Source organism: Rousettus aegyptiacus, unplaced genomic scaffold (genome assembly GCF_014176215.1).
Source record: "Rousettus aegyptiacus isolate mRouAeg1 unplaced genomic scaffold, mRouAeg1.p scaffold_m13_p_1, whole genome shotgun sequence".
In the NCBI taxonomy this organism is placed as follows: domain Eukaryota; kingdom Metazoa; phylum Chordata; class Mammalia; order Chiroptera; family Pteropodidae; genus Rousettus; species Rousettus aegyptiacus.
The window spans coordinates 77,052,492-77,077,613 of NW_023416284.1; the positions used below are offsets into that span (position 1 = coordinate 77,052,492).

The 25,122-nt window shown below is 36.4% G+C and overlaps 1 protein-coding gene across 2 annotated transcripts in view; it reads left to right on the top strand.

Annotated features, from left to right (window-relative positions):
* Positions 1 to 2,170: 2,170 nt before the first annotated feature.
* ELOVL2 (ELOVL fatty acid elongase 2) overlaps positions 2,171 to 25,122 on the top strand; it is a 73,944-nt gene continuing 50,992 nt past the window's right edge. For both annotated transcript variants that reach the window (XM_016118815.2, XM_016118816.2), the window contains exon 1: positions 2,171 to 2,269. In XM_016118815.2, coding sequence (XP_015974301.1) covers positions 2,267 to 2,269 — 3 coding nt within the window. In that variant the 5' untranslated portion in view covers positions 2,171 to 2,266. The remainder of the gene's footprint in view (positions 2,270 to 25,122) is intronic.

Genomic DNA, 25,122 nt, shown 5'->3' on the forward strand with positions numbered 1-25,122 from the left:
AGTTGATTAAGTCCTTAGGTGCAAACTATACACAATAACATCTGAGGATCACTAGATTAAGAATTCACATTCTACTACATCAGATTAATGATATAGTGAAATTCAGATCCTATTTTTTATAGTTCAATATTCAAAGAATGTGGAAGCTATTTTTATGGCTTTAAAAATGTGAAATGTTTTAAAAATCTGGAAAATAAAGGAAAAAAATCATTCCAAAATACTGCTATTGAGGGGAAAACACTTAATATTTGGTGACTATTTGGGTAAATTTCCTTCCAGTGTCTGGATGTCATAATATGATCATAGACTGATGGCAGGTGCTGTGGTGTGTGTCTATCACAGTATCCCCAGCTCCCAGCACAATGCCTGACATAGCACCCATTCAAATGATGTTGAATGAATAAAGTGAATAAATGAAAGGAAATGACATTAAACTGTGAATTTAATTTTGGCTATATACTTTCTATAAAAATATGCCAGAATGAAACTGAATATCGTTTTCTGATTCCTACAGGCATCAGATCAATAACAATTTCAATAATGAGTATTTTTTTGCAGCAGACATTTTTCTAGCGTTTTACTCACATTGTTGCGGTATTCTCCAACAGAGAGACGGGACACGGAGGCGACAGTCAGGAAGCAGCGTTTATTGATACCAGCAACAGCTCAGAAGAGTCTCATCCAAAGGCTAAGCTCCAATTGTAACATAGTGGGCAGTTTTATACAGTCGTCTACATCTGCATTTCTACACAGCTGCAGATATTCCATATAAGGAAGAACAATGATTGGCTGCCTGGTTAAGGGGGAGGGGAGTAGTCAGGAACTAACTTTTTTGGAGCAGGAAATGGCCAGGCAGGGCCAGGCTGCCACAACATTAATCCCAACAACAATATGCTTTGTGTTATTTTTATTCCCATTTTTATCAGGAAAAGGGAACATAGAATGGTTAGGTAACAAATCCAATACCACACAGACAGTATGTGACAAGACTGACTCCTGAGCCCACTGATAATAAGATTTTATGAGACTTGGTTAACAAATACCTGTTTTTGGTCTAAGTAAGCAAATACAAATATACTGATATTGAGCACTCCAAATACAGTAAACTCTAATTAAGTGATTATATGACAATTATGACTTAAACCTGGCATGTTTATTTACTCTGCTACTTTTCGAAACTGCAAATACATCTGCATTACCTCAAGTGTGGTATGCTGTTTACATGGCAGTTTCCTCTGCAAATCCAGGTATAACGTTCCTAACGCCAATAAATATATTTATTTCGCCTTCATTTCAGTTACCACACTGGCTAAAGTAAAAAAAAAAAAAAGAAGAAGAAGAAGAAGAAGCAGCAGCACACATTCTTAATGCTAAAAATGAATAAAGGTCAAGTAACACAAGTCATCTTTTACCTTCGGCGACTAATTAAATCAAATTAAATAAATAAATAAATAAATAAATAAATAAAAATAAAGCCCAGGAGCTAAGATCCCACACTTTCTGTTCACAGAAAGTGTTAAAACCATTGGTCGCTCTAGCTCCTGGAATAAGATCCTCTGAGAGCAACGTCGTGTGAGTAAAGGAATCTTAAATTCCGACTGATCCTCAACCTCGCTCGCCCCTAAAGGGACCTGGTATAGCTAAACCACTCATCACACAAACCTGCATGAGCAAGAGCCATTCCCTCTTTAAGATATGCTTGAAAGCCACGGAGCCCAACTAACATCAGGACCAGTGCCCTAGCCCTCTACATCCCCACCCTCCCCACTGCTCGCGCAGCCATCGAAGCCTCCAGGGCCTGGGGACCGAGGCCGGTGGCAGGTGCGTCCTTGCGGAGACTGCGAACGTTGGCCGCGCGCGGCAGCCGTCAACTGGGCCTGCAAATCACGGCCCGCCGGGCAGGGGGCGCCGCGGCAGCGCGGGAGAAGCCGGGCGCCCGGGAGGGGGCGCGCGAGGCCGCACCGGACCGCCGCTTCGCCTGCCCCGCCCCTCCCCCGCCGCTCTCCTCGCGACGCGGCCGGCGAGGCCAGGGTTAGGGGAGGGGGCGGAGAGCGGCGGGCGCTCGAAACGGCCCTGAGGATCCGAGCGCCGGGCGGGAGTGGCGCGAGCCCGAGGGGGCGGGGAGGCGCAGGCGGGCGGCGCGCGCGCGCTGGGCGTGGGCGTGGGTGGGGGTAAGTAGAGCGGGCGCGGCCGAGCGCGGGGCAGAGGGACGCTGGCTACCCTGGACAGCGCATCGCCGCCCGCCGGGGTCGCAGCGCCGCCGACCATGGTGAGCGGGGCCGTGCGCCGCCATCCGCCGGCTCTTTCTGTCTCCCCTCGACCGTCGCGCAGGGCGGGAAGGGGCTGAGCGGGCGGCGGCGCGGGAGCTGTGGGTTCGACTGCTGGAACCTGTCGCTGTCGGCGGGCCGGGTCCGCGCGGGCCTGGGGAGGGGGCGGTGGACGTTTGGGCTGGGGGCGCGTGGGCCGGGGCACGCGTGTTTGGGGCACTTTGTCTGGAACCGATCCCGGCCCCGTCTCGGCCCCTCGGGGCGCCCGCTCGCGTCCAGCTCCCTGTTGCATGCACGCGGCTGGCGGGCGCCGGGGACCCGGGACCCGCGACGCGGGACGAAACCGCCCCCTCCTCCTGCGGCGGCCTTGCCTGCTTGCCGCCCACAGCCTCATTCCTGAGCAGACGCTCCCACCCTCCGCCCTCCCGCTCCTACCGTGGGGAACGGCGTTTCCCTCGCGCGGTACCGACCTTGCCTTGGGAAATTCTGGGCTTTGGGCTCTAACGGTTAAATTCATGCCTCCTCTGCTCCTCGCCCTGTGCCTACAATCCTGGGGGTGTGTTCGCTTCCCTGTGCCTTCCTGGGTTTGCATGGTGGGGTGGTCAGGGGGTTAGGTTTCCATTTGTATGTCTTATGAAGGGGCTTCTGGTGTCTTCTTTCCAGCTACTCTCTCCCAGTTTCCCAGGCCAGTACTCGACTCTCAATTTATACCGCTTTCTGCTCGGCATTAGCTCCATTCCTGGGGAAAGGGGGTGCGGGGGAGCCTTCCGGGGTCCATGTCTCATGGTCTGCCTGAGGGTTTGGGCAGCAGACCCTGGTTCTTTGACTAAAATGAGAAAGTATGTTGTGCCATGCTCAAAGGACCAGTCAGTCGTAGGCAAAATGTAAAGCCCACGTTTGTCTTCTATGGTCCATATTTTATCTTTGCTTCTCTCCTCCATCTCTTATGGTTTTCTCTCCACTTCAGGGCTGCTTAAAATATGCTAATCTCCTACTCTTTTTGTACTCCAGCTTACACTAATCAAGTCCTAGATTTTGCCCCCTTTACCCTTTCAGATGAAGGCGTTTTATCTGATTATGTGAAGGTTTTTCTGGCCACTTTATCTAAAATTTCAGTCTTTCTCAACCCACCCACCACAGTTCATAGTCCCCTTGTCTGCTTCATTTTCTTACTCTCCAGCATCTAATAGTTATCATACTATCGATTTTGTTTAACTTGTTTATTGAATGTGTTCCCCACCAGAATGTAAGTTTCAGGAGAGCTGAGATTTTTGTCATTCTGTCCACTGCTGTATTTCTAGTACCTGCAACTGTGCCTGGCACATAGTGAGTGCTTAATATTTTTTTCCAAATTAAACCCAATAAAGCAGCGTACTTTATGCTAGTGTACAAACGGGAAGTGGCAATGCAAATACAAAGATTATTCAATTGACTTTTCTAATGAGAGGAGGGATACTCTTGGAAAGAAGGGAGTCAATTTGGCGGCTCTCAATGATAGTATTGAGTAGCCATCTATTATGCCTGAGTCTGTCACTTCATGCTCCTTACACCTTGGCACGTGGGTGGACAAAGCATTGTTAGGGCTAACTGGCTCTCTCCTTCCAGGCCTGAACCTTTCTTCCAAATTATTATGAATTGTAATGAGTAAGGGAGCGAGTCCAAGAATAACTCCTTGATTGCATAGAAGAGTCATGGAAATTAACCTAAAAGAGCCAAAATAAAGGGCAAAGTCTTATAATTTCTTCCCTATACAGTTGTGATACTTCTTCTTTAGATAAGCATTTCTCAGAAACTTTGGGGCTTAAAAGGAGCAATTTTTATGAATATATCCAAATCCAAGTTATCTCGCTTCAAAAAAAATGAGACATGGTTGGGGTCAAATTTGTAAATTATTGGGTCAGTTCAGATAGACCCTTTGGGTCCATATCCAACGTGAGCAGTCTAATGATGTCTCTGCTAATTAGTCTTATTTCAAAACAAAGTATCTTCTCTTGAAATTCCCTTTCGTTTTTCCATTTCCATACTGTAAATTGTTGATGATCCTTGTTTTAAGCCTGAGGAAATGTTTTTATATAATTTGAGCCAAACTGCTTGATAAAATTCATATGGACAAGTTTCCAAAAATTATGTAGTAGCCAACAATGTACAAGTTCAGTGGTCCTATAATTACCATTTAGTCTACATTGATAATAGACATTAAAGGTAAAAAGAAAAGTTTGTATTTGAAATTAAAACCAACCAAACATACATAAAAAACACCTCATTCTTTTGATCCCAATTTATATTTGTAGGATATATTGCTATGTTATGACTCTAGTCAAAATATCAAGCCATTTTTTTCTTTCTCTTCCTCAAAAAGTGCTGCATTTTCAAGGTGTACAAAAATCTATTTTTAAAGTATCCAGTTGGGTAAGCTTAATTTTTGGTTCTTCAATGAAGGGTTACAATTTAATTCCGTTCACTCCAAAACATTTAAATCACAAGTAGGAGGTTCAGGTGCTTTTATAGTTTGAAAGAGAGTGTTTAAAATTTTAAGTGGATCCATGTCATATATCTAATTATATTCAGAAAACAGAGCCCTGCTGTTAGGGTTTTGCCCAGGATCATCTCCATTCTACCATCTAACTTTGATGGCTTTGGGATTTTAGGAGTAGACATGGATAAAGGGCAAGGGTTTCCACTGGGAACTTTTAGTTAGGCCCAGTATGGTGAAAATATGCCAACATCAGTAGCTCATCATAATGCTAAAGTTACAAATTTATACATTTGTATTTTTAATCAAATTAGAACATCACTGGTCTATCACTGAGACAATGAAACATTCTAATAAATTGCTAGTTTACTATAACCATTTAATAATATAACAATTTAATAATTGCAGAGTATGAATTGTTCTGGAATTGATGATGTGGAATTTATACCGGAGTCAGTCATGAGTTTGAATCTCAATACCAACATTTAACTTGGTGACTGGGCAGATTAATTTCTTTAGGCCTCATTTTTGCCTTTTGTAGAAGAAGACTAATACTTCCTAAAGTTGTTTGGAAGAACAAATAAGATGATGCACTAATGTGTCTAGCATAAAGCTTAGAATGCTCAATAAATATTAACTTAACAATGATGTGTTTTTCTCCCATATGTATTTTCTATAGAGGCACTTCAGAATGTTGTCTGCGATTCATCTCATTCTCTTCCCCTTGTGTGATCCTAATACATATCTAGTATTGCTCTATATCAGCAGCGTCCAGTAAGCAAGCCACAAAATAATTTTTAATTTTTTATAGTCACAGTAAGAAGTAAAAAAATGAAATTAATTTTAATATATTTCATTTGACTCAATCCATGCAAATATTATTTCAACATGTAATCAATGTAGAAAAATATTAGTGAAGTATTTTATATTCTTTTTTTTAAATATGAAATCTTCAAAATCTTTATAGTTTGTTTATACTTACAGCACATTCGGTCAGGCTAGTCACAATTTCAAGTGCTCAATAGCCACACGTGGTCAGAGGCTACTGTGTTGAACCAAATAGCTCTAGATGATACACATCTTCCAAATGTACCTCTTATCTGCTAGACCCTTTCCACTCGTGAAAACCTCACTGCCACCTTAAACCTAGCATTACGAAAAGAAAGCTCATCTTTCAGACTCTCCTCTCTGTTCTCTTTTGCTGTTAGTAATTCCACCAGCACTCAAGTTTACTGTGCCTGAAATCTGATTCTTACTCTTTTTTCTTTTATATTGTTTATTGTATAATATTCTCATTTTTTTTTACTTGAAAATATCTTTAAATCTCTTCTCCTTTCCTCTTCAGCCTCCCTTCCACTATTCTTGCCTTTTCTATAGTTTTCCTCTTTTGTGGTCTTTGTTTTTAACATTTTTACTTTAATTTGTTATTTCTTCAAGGCCAGATTCATCGTTTTCATGTAGTAACAATGCTGGAGGCTTTAGTCCAAATATGTTTCAAAGATTCTCCCCTTTCCCTTCCTTCTTCCCTCTCTGCCTGCCTGTCTTGAGCCCTCTTAACACGGGGCTCCATGTTCTCTCCATTCTTTCTTCAGCTGTTTTTCATATTGTCATGAATGCGTTCTATTTTATGGCTTATTCCTATGCTAAACACCTTCTCTTTATCAAATATCCAAAGAAACATAATTACTTTACTGATAATCTGATACTAAAATTATCTACCCAAGAGAAGAAGCACAGATAAAGAAAGAAAAATAAACCATGGGAAGGGAAAGTGAAATTATTGTTTGAGCTTTATCTACCTTTCAGGAAATATCAGAAGACCTGATTAATAATAATAGTAGCAATTACAACCACAACAGTGATGATGCTTGCTTTACATTCACTCAGTGCTTTATAGGAAATAGAGTACTTTCTCTGTCTAGTAAACAAAGGCGCAAAAGAATGACACTGTACCAAAAGTCAAGAAACCTGGTTTCTAGTCCTGGCTTTATTATTGACTAGCTCTGTTCCCTTAAGTCACCTGAGACACTTTACTTACTTGCAGAATGGGGTATTTGTTGGAATCTAGTGGGAGCTTTACACTGGCTGTACCCTCCTACTGGATCTTTCCCCCAGAGTGCTGTATGGCTGTCTTCGTAATACCCTCTTAATTAGACCTACCATAACCACTTTATTTAAAACTGGAATCTGCCCTTGCATATTCATGCATACCTCATCTCCTTACACTGCTCTTTTCTCGTAACACTTATAACCTAATTAATTTACTCATTAACAAAGCACTTGGAATTTTCTAATAATTTACTTATCATGGTATGTGATTTTTATTTGTTGCTTCTTACCTGAATGCCAACTTCATGAGGACAGAGATTTTTGTTTGCATTATTCAGCGATGTACCTCTAATATAAAGCCTGACCTACAGTAAATGCTAAACAATTGTTGAAAAAGCAAAGGATGTTTCCCGATGAAAACTGATTCTTCACATCCCATTTACCATTTACAAAGGAGGAATCGAAATGAACATTTGCTTTACAAATATATCCACAGTGGAATTTCTTCAAAGAACTATTTTTTTGATGCGTTTATAATTATTTAATTTATCGCAATTCAGTTTAGGCATGTTTCAGTAATACAGCTGCTTCATCGATGCATATATGGCTGTGTTACCTTTTAGTAAATGATAATGTGTATGTATCCCTACAACCATTTTTACACTTCACAATCATATTTGTGGAAGGCTATGTCATTATTTTTAAATAATGAAACCCATAATTTCTTCATAAATTCTTAGTGAAATTAAAATATGTCTATATTTTTATAATTATATTTGCATTTCATAATATAGTTTGTAGATAGGTTATGTTATTTTAATATAGTGAAATCTATAATTGTGGTATTAAGTTGTTACTGAAATTTAAAATGAACATCTTAATAGTAATATAAACAAAGCTACGATTCATGAATTTACTGAATAATTTTTATTTTACATATTTGTGTGTTTTTGGCTTTTAGATATCACTTAAATACACTACAAGTTTAGTAATATTGTTTATTAATCAGTTAAATTTTCACCCATTGCACATATCTTAACATCTTACAAAAAAACTTGAGTCAAGTCCTATATCGATATGGCTATTTTATAGGTGATAAAATCGAATTTCAAAGAAGATAAATGATATACAAAGTCACATACTAGAGGTAACAAAATCAGATATAAATCTTCTGATTCCAAAATATTACCTTTCCTACTATTCCATATAGCCTTATCTATGAGCCAGTATAAATGTTCTGTTATGTAAATGTGAGGAAAGCAATAGCACTTTTTATCATTATCTTCAATGAGAACAGAAAAATTAGAATGACTTCTCCATGTAGTTTCATTCCCATGAATTTTAAAAGTACATAGTGAATAGATAGATATATAAATATATATCCATTTAATCATATTAAATATATAAAACCAAATTACTCATTTTAAATATACGGGAAATGGAGCATGCAATGGAAAGTGTAATTTTAAGTGGAAGTGATCCTGAACAACATATGTGCATATCATACTTTATCTACTTACTAGTATAATAAATAGGAGAATACACCTAAGTAGACAGGTAATTTGCAAGAGAAGTAAAGTTGTCACTATGTTTTAGTAGAATGACTGTGGTATTAAGACATTGATCAGAGAGACCAACAGTAGCTTTACACACAAATTTTTCTTTCATAATGAGTTCACATTTGGGTTTATTTTTAAAACTTTAAAGATTTAAAGTTTATATTTTTCTATATAGTTAAGCATAAATTGGTTAATAGAATCCGAGTTCAACAGATATGGTTACGGGGTGGGGGGCGCGGCAAGGTCAAAGTTTATTGACTCTTACATCGAGGAGTTAGGTTAAAAATTAACTCAAGTCTTTAAAGAAGAAAGTATATGGTGTCTATAATGTAAAAATAATATTAGGACATTTTCAGGTTTCCCAAATAATCACTTCTGATCAGCCGACTTTTTTCTCTGCCTCTGGAAATCTGTGCAGTGTCTTCCAAGACATGGGAAGAAAGAGGAAGCCTATATACTTACACCATCTCTGCTCCACTCTAGAGGCTTTCCCTAAATTGTCATAGGGAAAACTTCTCTTGGAGCGTCCTTCCTTTTTAGAAATGGAGATTTCACGACTATATTAATGTCAGTGGTGAGGTTGTGCTTAAGAAGGAAGGTGCTTCGGCTGTCAGAAAAAGTACTCCACTGAACTTTCCCTTGGGGCAGCCTAGTCAAAATGGCACTTAGAAGCAAGCTATTTTACATCCTTTTCTCCATAGGCTTGGTAATTGTTGTTATTTGGTATTTTCAAAGAAGACATTACTCTCTTTCCTTGGCCTTTTCTCTATTCGGAATCCTAAAAAGAAATGGCATGTGTCACAAGTCATTTTGAGAATAACTGCCTGAAGTCTGTTTCAAACTCACCAGCACAAAGCAATTACACTAGTCTCACTGTTGTTTAAGCCATGTTTCTCCATTAAACAATAGTATGGTTGTTACATCGACCCCTTAAAGGTCCTGCTACTACTACTAAAATGTTGCCATGTCCCTCTTGTAAATTAGGTTTATTATATCAAACATTTTTCACAGTTTAAAAAGTGGAAACATCCCGTCCCTGTTGTATTTCTGAAAAGAACGCTAATCTTATCAGTACTTGCTTCATATAAAATAGAAAAACTGTAATAGTCTTAAGTCCTTAGTGTGAACTTTGGATTTGATAGTTTGCATTAGTTCTTTTTAAGGAAAGAGGTATATTCTCTACATTGAGTACCATATTTTTTAAAATTGATACCAGTAATGCAGGACAGGGCAAATACCCCTGAGTGGGGATTCAAGTCCTGCACCAAGAGAAGGTGAGTCCTTGACTACATGCAGGAAAGAATTCAAGCACACACTAGAATTAGAGACAAAGGAAAGTTCATTAAAGAAGGAATTATGCTCCGTAAACAGAACGTAGTCTCTTCTCAGAGACACAGAAGGAGAGAGAACCCAGGTGTTCAAGGTGATTCTCAAGTTTCTATGAATTATAGTTTAAATACTTTGTTTCCCTATTTTCCTTTGATAGTATGAGTATGCTGGGTGAAAGAAGTGGTAGCAGTCTCAGCCTTTATTCTATAGGTTTCCCATGATCTGGTTGTAGGGAATGAATGGTTGGGTTTATTTTGTGTAGGGTACTACTACTTAAAGTTTCTGTTTTCCTTTCATGGTAAGGGTAAATTGTTCTGTAGGAACCTTTTGTTCTGTAGATTTCCCATAGTCTGGCAGCAGCACACTGCAGGCTCTGAATACAGCTTGGTTTAATTTGTGTAGTTCTCATGCCTCTTCTGTATATCACTAAGGAGACATGAAAATATATTGCCTCAGTAAATTTTTGATTAGATATACTCATCGATTCATTCATTCATTTATAACATGCTCAATAACAGGTAGTGTGCTAGGCACTGTCAATTTAAATATACGACAGTTTCTGCCTCAAGAAATCTGTAGTACAGTGGGAGAATCTTTTGTGTCTTCCAGTGCAAGCATATCAACAAGTCAGTAGCTGAGCCTTCAAGTCACTCACGTGTGTCAATGTGCTTTCATGTGTGTATCATTTTATCCAATAAAAAAGACTTAGTCTAATAGGGTGATGAGTTATTACCAAAAAAAAAAAAAAAAAAAAAAAAGAGAGAGAGAGAGAGAGAAATGCTAAAACTAAACCGTTTTTACTTATGCCAAGAATGTGGTCAGGTACAGGAGGTATCTGGTAATTGAAGAGCCAGAATCATCAAGACCGATAAAGCTGAGATCAAGATTATGTCTTTGTGACCCTGGAGTTCTCAGAAGTTGATTCAATTCAGTGAGAGGAGAAAAAAAATCAAACCAATTGTTTGAGAGGTAGCATGGGTAGAAGGAGCATGAACTTAGGAATTTGACAGACATGTTTAAATGTACATTCCCATACTGGGTGAGGCCAGACCTACTGACAGAATCTCCAAGTGAGGGGCCTTGGAATTTACAGGTCAGGAATCGAGTTCACACAAATTTGGAACCTAGTGCTCAAGGGGCTTACGGGACAGAGGTACTACTTTCCAGCAAAAATATTTAGTGTATGCTCCATGGAGGTGGGATCAATGCTAAATCTTCAATAGGTTGGATTTTGTTATTAGGACAAGGGAGGAATGTAGAATTGAGCAAAACATTCCATTTAAAGAAATAGGTGGGTAAGGGCCCAGAAAGCAATAACATGCATTTGAGAAACACTATACTATGAGCAATTTACAGACAAAGCTATATTTTCACAGAGCCTAGCGTAGATTAGGTGCTCAATAAATGTGTCTTAAATTTGTGAAGTCTATGGACCTATAGGATTATGGTATAGTTCAGTTAGATTTTGAAGAGTCTTAAATCTGAGGTTAAGAAGTTTCTTTAAATTTCGTAAACCAGGTTTTCGATATGGAGTGTCAAATGATTAAAGCATCATTTAGGAAAATTAATCTGATTCCATAATATCTGGGGTTGGGAGAGCCTGGATATGGAGGTTATAAAGAGGATGAACTGATATGTCAGTTCTGGCTTATTTTCATGTTGTCAACTTTTGAAAACTTTTTAAACACATACTCCTGGGTTCACTTCTCTGTCATCTATAAAATATCTATAACATAGTAAAGATTGGGTCAAATAATATGTGTAAAGTCTCAATATACAAGCTAACTGGTGGCTATCACCCACAGAAATTTAATCATCTTCAAAACCCTAACTTTTTTTCTCTATACCTGGAATAGAGATTTTTTTAAAGAAAAACTGACTTGACTAATCTTCATGTATTTACATTTTTAAAATCCTAATAATTCTTTTAATGGATATTTAATCATGATAATGGATATTAGTTTTAATATTCAGGACTTTTTCTAGGAGAGAATGAAAAGTGACATTTCTGATTTTTTTCCTTTAAACTACATGAGTTCTATTAATTAATGAGAAATGAAAACCTAGACTATGCTTGTTTTAAAAGTTTTTCTTATTGAGTAGTTCTCACCTATAGATGCACTCATATTATAAAACAATGTATTTTGAAAATTGTTTCATGAATTTGAATCACAGTTTTAGAAAATCCCAAGAGCTTCACATAATCAGATTAAACCTGAGTTGTTTGCCCAACTGCCTACATCAAATTGCGTATGTCTTGAGCTTCTTAATAGTGCTTAATCTGATTCTTTAACCCCTAAAACTTTACCCTACAAGAAAATATATCCTCCATTCTCTACATTTCCCACTGGGTCATCATTTCAGTTGCTAAAATCGTAAACAGCAGATTAGTAAATTTGTATATTGTATTAAAAATAATGAGGAAAGAGAATACATTTATGTACATACATAACTTCTTTTCCTACTTTTCCCTTCAGTTTGGAAAAAGTAAAAATTGATTGGAAATTTACGTGTAGAGGTAACACCAAAAGAAGTGGTGATATAGAATGTATTTTGCATGATCTAGGAGAGGACAATGTTAGAAGAGGCTGAGATCAGGTGGGAAGAGTGGAAGACAGGCATGTCGAGGGAAGTGAGTAGACTTCCCTCGAAGTTGCTGCCTGGATAACTGCCCCAAGCAAAGCTGAAGGAGTGCTTTGAACCAAACGAAGTCTGGGTTTCTGGTAAAAGTCCTTGACGCCCTCCAATGTAAAACTCTCTCCTACTTGGTAGACATTTTGTCTTGTATGGTTCGACTTCCTATCAGTTCATTTTCACATAAACTAAAATAATTACACCTTCAATCTGTGAGCAACTTTAGAGGAACTTTTCACAATGTCCCTAATGATGGTAATCATAATACCATGTGTTTGTATAATATTTCTTAATTTATAGGACACTTTCACTGTATGTCTTGTTTCCCACTAGAATTTCAGCCCTAGAGTGGTGCCAGCATGGAATAGGCACTCTAAGGTAAATGGACATACGTGTAAAGTAGCTTTCTCATGTATGAGGAAGCAAACTCAGAGATTGTTTTATTTAGTCACGCAATTATAATATATTGGATCGGGGATTCAGTCCCACTTTATACCTATGTCTTGTCTTCTACCTCATTGCTTGTTTCATTATACCAATTAGCTTTCCCAATATCCATGGTATTTTCAGCAAGACTGAAAAAACACAAACCATTAAAAATGACAGGTTTGAACATATCAAAATTAAAGATTTTGAGATGACAGGAGATACTAAAGGCAGAGATTTAAAAAACAAACAAACAAAAAATAGCAACAGGCTAGGAGAAGGCATTTGCGATCTGTAGATTGTTGTATATATGAATGCATTATTAGTCAATAAACAGAAGACAAGTAACCCATTAGAAACATGGATAAGGGTTATTAAATGGCAGCTCACTGCAGAGGAAATCATCACAGCCAATAAACACTTAAAGACATTCACAACTGCAGCAGTAATAAGGAAATGAAAGTTGAAACCTTTCCACAGCCATGAATTTGGCAAAAATTAAAATGCTATCAACAGCAGCAAATCCCATGAATTTTTTAAAGCAATATGATAGTTTTTGCTAAAATTTAAAAAGTATTTCCCAAACAGCATAGCAATTCCAATAGATTTATTCACAGAGAAATTCTTGCTTACGAACACAAGGACATTAACATAAAGCAATGTTTTTTATAATAGCAAAAAAAAAAAAAACATTGGAAACAACCTAAAAATCCATCAGAAAGGAAATAAAAATATAGAATATTCATACAATGGAATACTGTATAGCAGCTATAGTCAGTGAACTAGATCCACATGTATCAACATGATAGGTCAAGTTGCCGAAATGTAAGTATGTAATTTATATATATGTACAAATGTACAAAAATGCTAATTTTGTTGTGAATATCTGTATATAAATTTATAAAAACCTGGACTGGAAGGCTTGACATCAAATTTATTGTAATAGTTATATCTGAGGAAGGAACAAAAGACACAGGATTAGGGAGATACACAAAGAACGACAGCTTTATCAGTTATATTTTATTTCTTAGTTCTCAGCACCTGGTATATTCAATACATATTTATTGAATTAATTTTAAAAGATTTGAAACAAATATTACAATACACAATTTTAACATATGTGATATATGTATTTTACTATTGTCTACATTTGTAAGCTTTTACATTTTTTTCCGAAGTTAAAATAGATTTGGACTTGGGATCTGCCTTACAGTCTGAGGCCAGAGATCTGTTAGGTATAACAAACATAGGGCAGATGTGCCACATGGCAAGAGGGCCTTCTATTGTTCTCTTAAACCCTAATCCTTTCTCCTTATCTAACTGAACACCTGAAAGGTCAGAACTGAGCATCCCTGCAGTTTTAGAGAACTAAAGGATATAATGTAGAAGAACATGTTTGTCATTCTCAACATCAATTAAAGGGACAAGGATATTTTCTCATGTGCAAAAAGAGAATAGCAAAATACTAACAATAATAGCAACTAATAACATTTATTGAGTTCTCACTATGTCCCAGGTACTTTTGTAAAAACCTTTCACTCATCTTCGTAGCAACCCAGTGAGTTGGTACTGTCATTTCCTTTTTGCAGATTGAGGCAAACTGGAGAAAGAAGCATAAAATAAGGAAAGCATTTTTACTCAAATTATACACCATAAATGTTTGTGTTTCCTAATCAAAAGTCACTTATGAAGGGTTTTTCAACCCACTGCATGTCGTATCCTCTCACTTTTCCTTTTCTAATACCTACCTAGTTTACCCAGCATTGCCTTTGAGGATTTTTATGTTGAATCTCCCTTGGATCCTTTTCCATGTTAATGTGCAAACTGGAATTTTGTTACTTTCCCCTTTACACCACTGCATTTTCTTTTCAATTTTTTAAAAAAGGTATCACTGTTGAGATAAGCACTAATTAAAGAAGGGATGTTTCTCCTATATGATATCACTCCCTTTAGATTTTCCAAGTATGATGGCAGTGGGAGATATAAGGATATGGCAATATGCCACTGAATTGGGATTTGAAAATGCAGAACACTGAATGAATAATTGTTTATTAAGGTCCTACCTAGTATACAGGCCTGTCTTAGATGCTTTTACAAATATAAAATTATTTAATCTTTATGACATCGTGAAGTTAGGATAATTTTTCTCATTTTATAGATTATGAAGATATTGCTCAGAGACAATATTTTTCCCAAGATTACGCAGCTACTTAGTGTCAGAACCAAGACTAGACCCCTTGTTAAACTCCCATCCTTTGCAATGAACCACGCTGAATGACATGCTACCTGTTTTAGTCATAGCCTTACGTGACCTCCCCACTATTCCACCCCCCCCCCCCACAAGACACAGGATCAGCTAAAAATAATCACCACCTGAGTGAGTGGCAGGAAGAAACTGCCTTCTTCGAAACAATGGTGGTTTGCCATTTACTAGCTCTATGAAATTAGGCAAGTTGCTTTATTTCTAAGTCTCACTTTCCCAATCCATCAAGGGAGATGAAAATATATATTTTATAGAGTAGTTAAGCAAATTAAGTGAGATAATAGTATTTAATATGCCCAATAAAAACAATAGCCTAGTAAACATTCTAACTATTCACATTTATTATGACTATTTTTATTGTCATCCGTAGTTTTCGTAATGAAGAAATCAGTAACATTGGTGGTAATTCTGAAATTAGGAGCTCCTTAAATTTAAAATGAAAAAAAAAAAGCTGCATGGTAGCTATAGGTAATTAATGAAGGAGAATTTGATTTTTTAAATAAACCAAACAAGTAAAAAAAGGAAAAGAAAGCCTACAACCAGTATTACAAATTGGATGTAATCTACTCTTCTGATGAAGATAGTTACTCTGTACTAAAGCCATCCAATCACTGATTAGCCTGCATGTGGCTAACAGTAAAATCTCTTTATAAAAAGTGGCTAAACCAGAGTTAAGTAAATAGAAAATTAAATCAAGCAATAACTTATTAGGGCAGCCATAACAAGGAAGGTACACAATGTTCTAGGACCCCATAGAGGGAAAGACAACCTGTAACTAAAGCAACTTATTCATTGTTACAAAGAAACGCTATGATCGATAGAAGAGAAATTGTGTCTCTAGATTTTTCCCCCCAAAAAAGTCCAAATCAGTCCCATTAGGAGGAATGATATCAGGGGAATGTTTTTAGCTAGGCATAGGGAAAAGGAATTGGTTATATCAATAGAAATCGAGTTTTCGAAGTAAAAGAGGTAATAGTTCTTATACATTCTGCAAATGTTCACTTCTGATGGCTCTATTTAAAAAAAAAAATGTCAACAAACTAGAAAAGCATTCTGAAGACGGTGAGGATCTAGAGCTTATTTCATGAATATGGACATGTGTTTAATACTTAGTATATTCAATTAATGCTTGGAGAAGGAAGAAGGGGCAGCAAGAATGGTCAAAGTGAAGTAGAGAGGGAGAGGATGAAAGGAGAATGGGAGAAATTGAATTTACTAAGATTTTAGTTTAGAAAAGGTGAAGGCTTAGTGTGAAATGATGTCTAGCATCAAATATCTGAAGAGCTCACATATGGAAGAAAAATAATATTGTGCATAACTTCAGAAGGAAGAACTATTGATGGATAGTGACTGAATGGAGAAAAATTTTTAGCCCAGAATAAGGAAGGGTTTTCTAAAAACAAGAAATATTTAGAAATAGAATGTGCTACATTACAAAGTAGTGAGAAGTCTTCCTCTGGAGTTTTTCCAGTAGGGTGGGTGAATTTCCATCAGAAGTATTGTAGAAAGCAATTATTTCCAGGTTTGGGTAGAATAGTAAATTAGATGTCTATGATTATCTGGCATTTTCAGAGTCAGTAGCTGTTCCTTGATTTATCTGAGATTTAAAAAATCATTCTCTGTTTTTCTTGTGTTTCTATTCGTAACACAAACTCTGGACCATGTGGAGCTAATTCTTATGCCTTTATAGTGCTATGTGTTGGGAAAGAAATCATAAATATGTTCATTTTTACTTAATGTTAAGTCATTTTTCATAAAACAGAAGGGTAAGTTTAAATATGTTCAAATATTATTTTACTTAAAGACTTAATTCTCTAAGAAAAGATAGTCTTTAGAACAATAGTTACTGTTAGATAAAACAATATTAATAATCCATATAGCTATGTTAAAGTTCATGTGAAATCAGGCTGATGACAAAAGACTGTCCAGCCTAATAAGAATTTATTTGAGCCAAACTGATGACAGTTGCTATGAAGCAAAATCTCAATGGATTGAGAAAATGTTCTGGAGAATGGCAGTTTTGCAGCTTATTTTATACATTGGGATCAAAGGAGGAGACCTAAGGCGGGGCGGGGTCACACGAAATTCATTGATCATAGGTTAAGGAGGCAGAAGGAAGCAAAGCTGAGAAATCCCTGAGATTGGATAAATAATATGGATTTATCAATGTAACATACTTTTACATTAATATTTACTGGATAGTTAACATTTACAGCACACAGAAATGGTATGTGGTCAACAAGACAACTATGGTCTCATGCTCTGACGCTAGTGGTTGTGCCTTTGAAAGGCCTGGAAAAGATTACTCTGACATTTCAAAGGTATGCTATCTTAGATGCACAAAGATAATAGACAATTTCAAAGATAAAGATTGACCTTTGATCCACTTTTAGTTAGGAATTTTTATGTTCAGACCACCCTGTGTAGTCAATTTGGTTTCCGAGTGTGTTAGGTCCAACATTGTGGGCCTCCCCCTGAGCTTGTCTTTTTCATCCACAGGGCTACAATTTATAAACTGGCAATAAATCCCATTATTTCTTCAATTTTCCATATGTTGGATGTGTATAAAAGCTAGAGGCTCTTTTGTTTGAGTTAAGAGCGTGGCCAAAAACAAAATTTCATGTCATTAATCCAGTGATCATGTTGGAATTACACATGAATAACAACAGCAGAAGAGTATACTTATTTTACTGATTGTAAAACATAGTTAGACATCTTGAGGCTGTCAGTGTTTCATGAATACTTATAAAAATCTTTGTTTCTAGGTAAATTGCACTTATTAGCTAATTCAGTCATCAGAAGAGAGGTTCCCTCCCCATCTCACTCCGTATTATGTAAATAAGGTTCAAAGCCACAGAACTTTTTAGTGCCAGAGTCAAGACAAGAACCTGGGCCTTTTAACTTATATTCTGGTGCTTATATTATGATGATTACTGTCTTTGTAGTAAAGCAGTAATCTGTACTAAGTGGCTAAATGTATGGTTATTCCCCTTAAGAGATTCTGTGGAATTAGGAAAGCCCATATTGGTTAAATAAGGTTTTTAAGATATATAACATTGAATTCAACTTATATCCTGGCATCTAGCTAGGTGCATGTAAGCTGCCCTATAGGTTTGACATGAATATGTTTTATTCTAAAAGATTTTAACCTAAGCTGTCATTCATTGAGTTACATAGTTTTTCTCTGAATATATTTAAGTGTTTCCTATATTAAAGTATTCTAGAGACAGAAGGAATAACAAGCTAGAATGAACACGTAGATGAAAATCAGACTAATCACTTCAGTCCTTCATAGGGAAGAGTTACAGAAAGTAGTAAATGAATATATATATATGTATGTATATATACACACACACATACATACACATATATATACATATATATACACACATACATACATATGTGTGTATATAATGTATACACACATACATACATATGTGTGTATATAATATATACACACATATAAATATATTTATATATTTACACCATTATAAGGTTTTCCTTCTGATTGTTACTAGCTGCTATCTAGTAAGTCTCTTAGTGCTCTTAAGAGTTCTATACTAATGAAACAATGGATGTAAAGAAATACTAATAAACAGCTTCTATCTTCCCACAATTACTAGTTTGTCTTGTGAAACAAAAGAGGCTGTCTATAAGTTTATTGGTGGCTATCCCAGAGATCTGTAATATAATGCTTCATCCTTAAGTTCAGGATTAATGTATGAGTTACTTTGTTCCTCCTGTTACAGCCAAAAAGGATCACAAAGGATTTCCTACCACATGCTGCCCAGTTGTGTCTTGGCAGCCCAGAGACAGCATTATCTGACCTTTTTGCCCAGCTTGCTACTGGCCTCAGGAGTAGGGCTTTTTAAAAGTTATGCAGATGAGTTGACCCCTCTTTCTCCTTTAAAAACAAAAATACATAGTCTAAAATCTCCTTTAACTTCTAATATGTTTAAATCCAACACACATTTATTTTCAAACACTCAGACCAGTAAACTTTAAGGCTTTACTTCTCTGGAGACTAATTTCGGCCACAATTAGCACCACTAATCAAGTGAGATCACTAGCAAAGTGGAAGCCATGCTCATAACTGTTGCCATTGCTACTTCCACTCTATCTTCCTAAAATCATATCTGCATCAAGTAGCTTCTTAAGGAAAATCTAGAAGTTTCTCACCCACCCCTTTCTCTGCCCAGAGTCACTACCCAGTAGTGTTACTGAACCCTTTTTAAGAAGTTGGAAGAGAAAACACTATAAACTGTTATAGCTACATTAGCTAAAGTAGTTAACATTCTCTGTAATGATACAATTCAAAAAAGCTATATTTAAGAGAAAAAGCAAATATCTTTGTTAAAAGGCTAAAACTAGGTTAAGACATCTGTCAAGAAAATATTTTTACAATTATGAGATCATGAAAATAATAATTGGCGTACTTTGTATATGGTTCTTTATTTTATAGAAGTCAACTAGTTTCTAATAGAATAGATTGATACACATACTTCTTAAAGAAAATTTGGTAATAGTCTTTTAAATTATGTATGACTTAAAATGATTGTGCTTCTTTAATTCCATTTTAATTTTTATGGTACATTTATAATAGTTTCCAGTAGACATTTATTCACTTTAATATGTTTTTTCTACCTATTAAAAGTTACACTAAAAAAATCACACCGATGATAAGCATTCAAAAGAAGACCTTGTTTGCATGTAGTTGAACTAAAAAATTATTAAATAAATGAAATCATTGAAATAACCTGACTTACTAAAAAGAAATTATTTGGTGTTAATTTAAAGGGCTGCAGACTTCAGTTTCACTGATTTCAGTTCTATCTCCCAGTTCGTTTCCAAATTATGTTAGTCCTACATATTTCAGATATTGGTACCATATGTGAAGCTAAAAATATATTAATTTAGTTATATTTATTATGTTTTATATTTCTAATAGTAGCTTCAAATTTTTTATGTAGGCAGGATTGGAACAGTCTAATTGGAAACAGATAAAGGGTAGGGACTAGGGAGGAAGGCTTGAAGCTTCTATTATTTAGCACTTTAAAAAAAAATTGACAAAACAATAAAATGCTTTCTATTCTCCATTCAATAGTAGTGATTTATCAATAAGAAAAAGGATAGTAATATTTCATACACATGCTCATTTAGCAGAATTGAAAACAGTAGCTCAAGATGAACTCGGAGATCAGATGATGACACCAAATGCTAATTTAAAAGGGTCAGATACTTACATTTATATAATTCTCTTTATTTTGACACAATATCTTGGCAAAGACAGTGGGCTTAGTTACACATATTGTGTAATTATAATAAATCATTTTGTCTTTAGCCTCTTCTCTGTAAAATAAGTAATATTTGTCACCTCTTTCTTTGCCTCTCCTCCCCTTGCCTTCCCCCACTATAAAGTTGTCTTCATCTATCAGCCCAGTGTTTTGGGAGACTACATTGAGCTGATTGACTCTTGAATTAATTATGAATTAAGGTGATATCTCAGAAGATGCTCAAAATAACATGACATTCAAATATCATAAATTAGTTTCTAAAACTCTCTAACCATGATAAAGGTCAAGTGGCCATCAAAAAAGGCCATTTTATTCACGTACAGCTCAGCCTGCATTTTGCCATTTGATGATTGATTTTCCTCTTAGAACCTACTAATGATGCTCAATTTAATTTGACATCTGATTAAAATGCTAAGGGAAGGCATGATTTTTCTCTACCTCTTAGAAAACACTTTATGCAAAGAAGTGCGGATCAGCTGTCACTTTGTGATAATGTACTGCCAATCTAAAAAGTACGTGATAAGGATTTTTTTCAGCAGGAAAATAATCTGGATTGCTCAATAAATCCCCATATTGGTTGGTTTTATAGCTCGAAAGAAGGAAAATATAGTCTGTCTATATGACTCACAGATTAGATCATCTTGTTCCATGTTAGAGTCAAATAGTACATCTTTTGACTTTACTATAAATATTCTGAAAATACTGTAGATATTTTAGAATATATAAAAATAGAATATATAGAAATAGGTGTGATTATTGCTTAAAAAATTAGAACCAAAACCAGGCCCATGTTTTTTCCAAGAAATCATTAAAAGCTTTCCTTTGTTTTCCTATTCAAAAGGATACCACTTATACATGCAGAATAGCCAACCTGCTTCCCCTCTGGTCAGTACTTGATAACCAGAGCACATACAAACAAAATCTCCTTTCATCACTGTTGTTAATTGTGAAAGAGCTTTATTCTTCCCTATGTCCCCAAATTCAGAAACTGGTATAGTTCCAGGGTACCCTGAATGGAGCTATCTGGCTTTGGATTAAATCTCCAAGGAGTTTTGAATTTGTTCACTACTTCCTGTGGAAGTAGAAATTGTAATAATCATTACAGATAACTTGAATTGCAACCCTAGCAGCATCTTTAGCTTTTTTTGTATTGAATATTTATTATTGAATCACTGAATGACTTTTTCTAACTGTAAAATTGACACATTTTGTTTTTTGGTACAGCAGATTTTATAATTTATTCACTTGACTTTAAGGCGAGTTATTTAATATATTTTAATGAGTCCAGAATGTTATGAAAGAAATATGTTTGGATTTTATTTTCATACTCTTGAAGAGAAGGTCATAACTTGCAAAATGACTGGAAAGAAATTAACATATTTGTTATAAGAATATGTGTTTTTTAGTTAAATTTCATTTTCCTTAAACTTGGTAAATTTCTATGTAACTAGTGAATTCACAAATCATTTAAGCCTTGTGGATATTTTTAAGTGTTTAAAATCTATTTTTGAGACTTTACCAATCAGATATCCTTATCTCATATCTTTGTTAACCAGGGATTGTTCTGTGCTCCAGAGATCCATATCTGAGCAATACACAATACTTTGTACATAATACTTTGTGTACATGCAGTTTGTGTTTCACCAGTTCTTTGCCCCCTACCTCACAAATTCCCTGCACTAGCCTCTACCCATGATATACACCCATACCCAGATAATTTTTTCAGGTGTTCTCATCGGGTGGTCCATGAATCATTCTGATCAATTATTTCATGACACCTGTAGGGACATTCAGCCTCTTGCACAGATCCCCTTCTGCTGGGTAAGGCCGGCGCCGCCACATCCACCAAATGTCCACTACTACATCTGTTGCTTCCTGAGTACTGCTGCGTGCAGTGGTCACTGTTGCTTAGATCAGATATCCTGAACCCTGCTGGGTGCCACTGCGGTGCAGAGGAGCCTGCAGGTACCAGATTCCATGCAGTATTCTGTGCAAATTTGAAACTGCCTGTCTCTTTTTTTCTGTTCTTTGTTGGAGAGATCACAAAGCACTCCTATCTTGCAACCCCAATATCTTATATAAATGTAAGTACATCCCGGTTCTTTTTCATCACTACCCACAGGGAACTGAGCCACGAGGAACCCCAATAAACAGACTTTTTATCTAGTTAACGTTACTGCTCTCATGTCCAAAGATTTGTTACCAAAACAACCTTATCGGTATCTGACTACTCCACAGTGCATCTACTGAGTGCAGTTTCCCTCTCAAGATGTTTGTTGCTTAGGCTCTCATGCAACGTGGACTGCTCCACCAGTTTGCAGAGAATTCTGAAGCCAAGAGGTGAGCCAGCAGCACCACCTCACGATGTATAGATATAGCAGGCGACTGAATATGTATACTCCCTCTAGCATACTAGAAAACTATTTAAAATACATTATTGAAATTAGTAATTTTAAACATTGCTATTTATCTCTTAAAAATCGAAAACAAAGATAAGAGTTCTACTAGTTAGTTTCTGCTTAGTAATGGGTTTCTTTACAATTGTGGAATTACTGCTGTCTTAATATCCCTCCACTTTAAAATACAATGATGCTTTATCAAAGTTTTTTTCAGTGTCTCTGTTCTCTTTTTCCTACTCCTCAACGCTCTTTCCTTGCTGTGTGTGTGTGTGTGTGTGTGTGTGTGTGTGTGTGTGTATTCCTGATAACTCTCTAAACCTGTCAAAGAAGAGTGTTGTCAAAAAAAGTCAAAAGCAGACTCCTGAAGTTGGCTAGCCCCATTCTTGGTATGATTTTGGCAAACTTCTTACTAAATGCACTCCACAAGTGCTTATTGAATGTATAGTGTGTGCCAAGTACAAAGGATCTTGCCCAGTTTTGGAGAAGGACAGTGGTCAGGGAAAACCGAGAGACAATTAAGAGTCACTGAAGCAAAAGGAAGAACACCTGCAGTGGCAGAGGCAGAGGCAGGGAAGGGGGAAAGGGAAGAGATGGAGGGGCAGATAAACGGGGGAGAAGGGACAGATGCATTGGAGGCACTTAGGGTAACTAAGTATACCTGGCACATGGAGTACACATAGTCATCTCGATGGAGAAGAGACTTGGAACTTTGCACAGTCAGCCAAAGAACTTAACAATTATTTTCTTTTTAAAAAATTATTCAGATTTTATGCCAAATAGAATGCAAATTCTTCCTGCAGCATTTAGTTGGCTGCCCAAGAATTGAGGTTAAATGTGTAGTGTATATGTCTGGACTATCTTAGTACTTACTCCACTGATATAAGGTAAACTTTCCTACCTCTGAGCTCTGTACTGTATTATTTGCATTATATTAAAATATAATAACTAACACTTGTAATAATAAAAATAATGAGATTGTCACTAGACTAGACTTGCTTGGGAGCTTTGATTTTTGTATAATTTGAACATACTAAGGAAAAAATACTCTTTTCTTTTTAACAAAATGACCAGTAATCTGAGGAAAGGCTACTACAAACCCACTTAGGGAAGCCCTACGTGGGTTTATTTATTTTGATTGAAGAAAAATCTTCCTATTAGTGTGGGAATGGGTCAGTTTTTACCCAGAGACCTTATTCGCAAGGTGTGTGTTAGTAGATAAAGCAGAATGGAATAATTAAAGAGTTGACCCTTCTCGTATTCTTCTGTGAGCATCTCTGAAAGACATAGAGAGAATTACTAGAGTGGGGAGCTACTGGTATTCCTAATCTTTTGAAGATAGCTGGATTTTGGTAGCTTAGAGTACATGAGAGTCAAGATTTAACCAAATACTTACTGCCAATTACTGTTGAGAGTTGGACCGATTACTGCTTTATTGAGATATAATCGACATATAATATTGTATAGGTTTAAGGTATATGATGTAATGATTCGATACGCTTATGTATTGCAAAATGATTACCACCACAATGTTAGCTAACACTTCCATTACCTCACATAATTACCTGTTTTTGTGTGTGGTAAGGACATTTAAGATCTACTCTGTTAGTAATTTGTAAGTGTATAATATAGTATTGTTAGTATAGTATAGTACTCACAATACTGTGTATTAGATCCCAGAACTTATTAATCCGATAAATGGAACTTTGTACCCTTTGACCAATATCTTCCCATTTCCTCATGCCCCAGCCCATCGTTATCACCACTCTAGTCCTTGTTTCTATGACTTGGACATTTTTCAATTCCACATATTTGTATTTCTCTGACTTATTTCTCTTAGCATAATGTCTTCAAGGTTCATCCAATTTGTCATAAATTGGAGGATTGCCTTTTTATGGCTGAATAATTTTCCATTATATAGATATACTGTAATTTCTCTATCTGTTCATCTGTTAGTGGACATTTAAGCTATATCCATGCCTTGGCTGTTGTGGATAATGCTGCAGTGAATATGAAGGTACATGTATCTCCTCAAGATTTAATTTCTTTTTAATATACTCAGAAGTGGAATTGTTGCATCATTTCATATAAATTTTAGAGCAAGTTGATCAAGTTACTTAAGAGGTTCACTGAACTTTTGATAGGGATTGCATTAAATATATAGATTAACTTGAAGAGAATTGACATCTTTGAAATGTTAAGACAAAAATACAGAATGTCTCCATTTTTTTCTGTCATTGTCTATGTCCTTTATAGAGTTCTAAAGTTTTCCCTATGAAGGGCTTATATGTTGTTGGTTAATTTCTAAATCTTCACAGTTTTATTACTATTGGTTTTTAATTAGTTCTTGCTAACATAGAGAGATGCTATTGGTTTTTAGTCTTGTGTCTGGTAACCTTGCTGAATTCTTATTAGGTCTAACAGTTTATTTG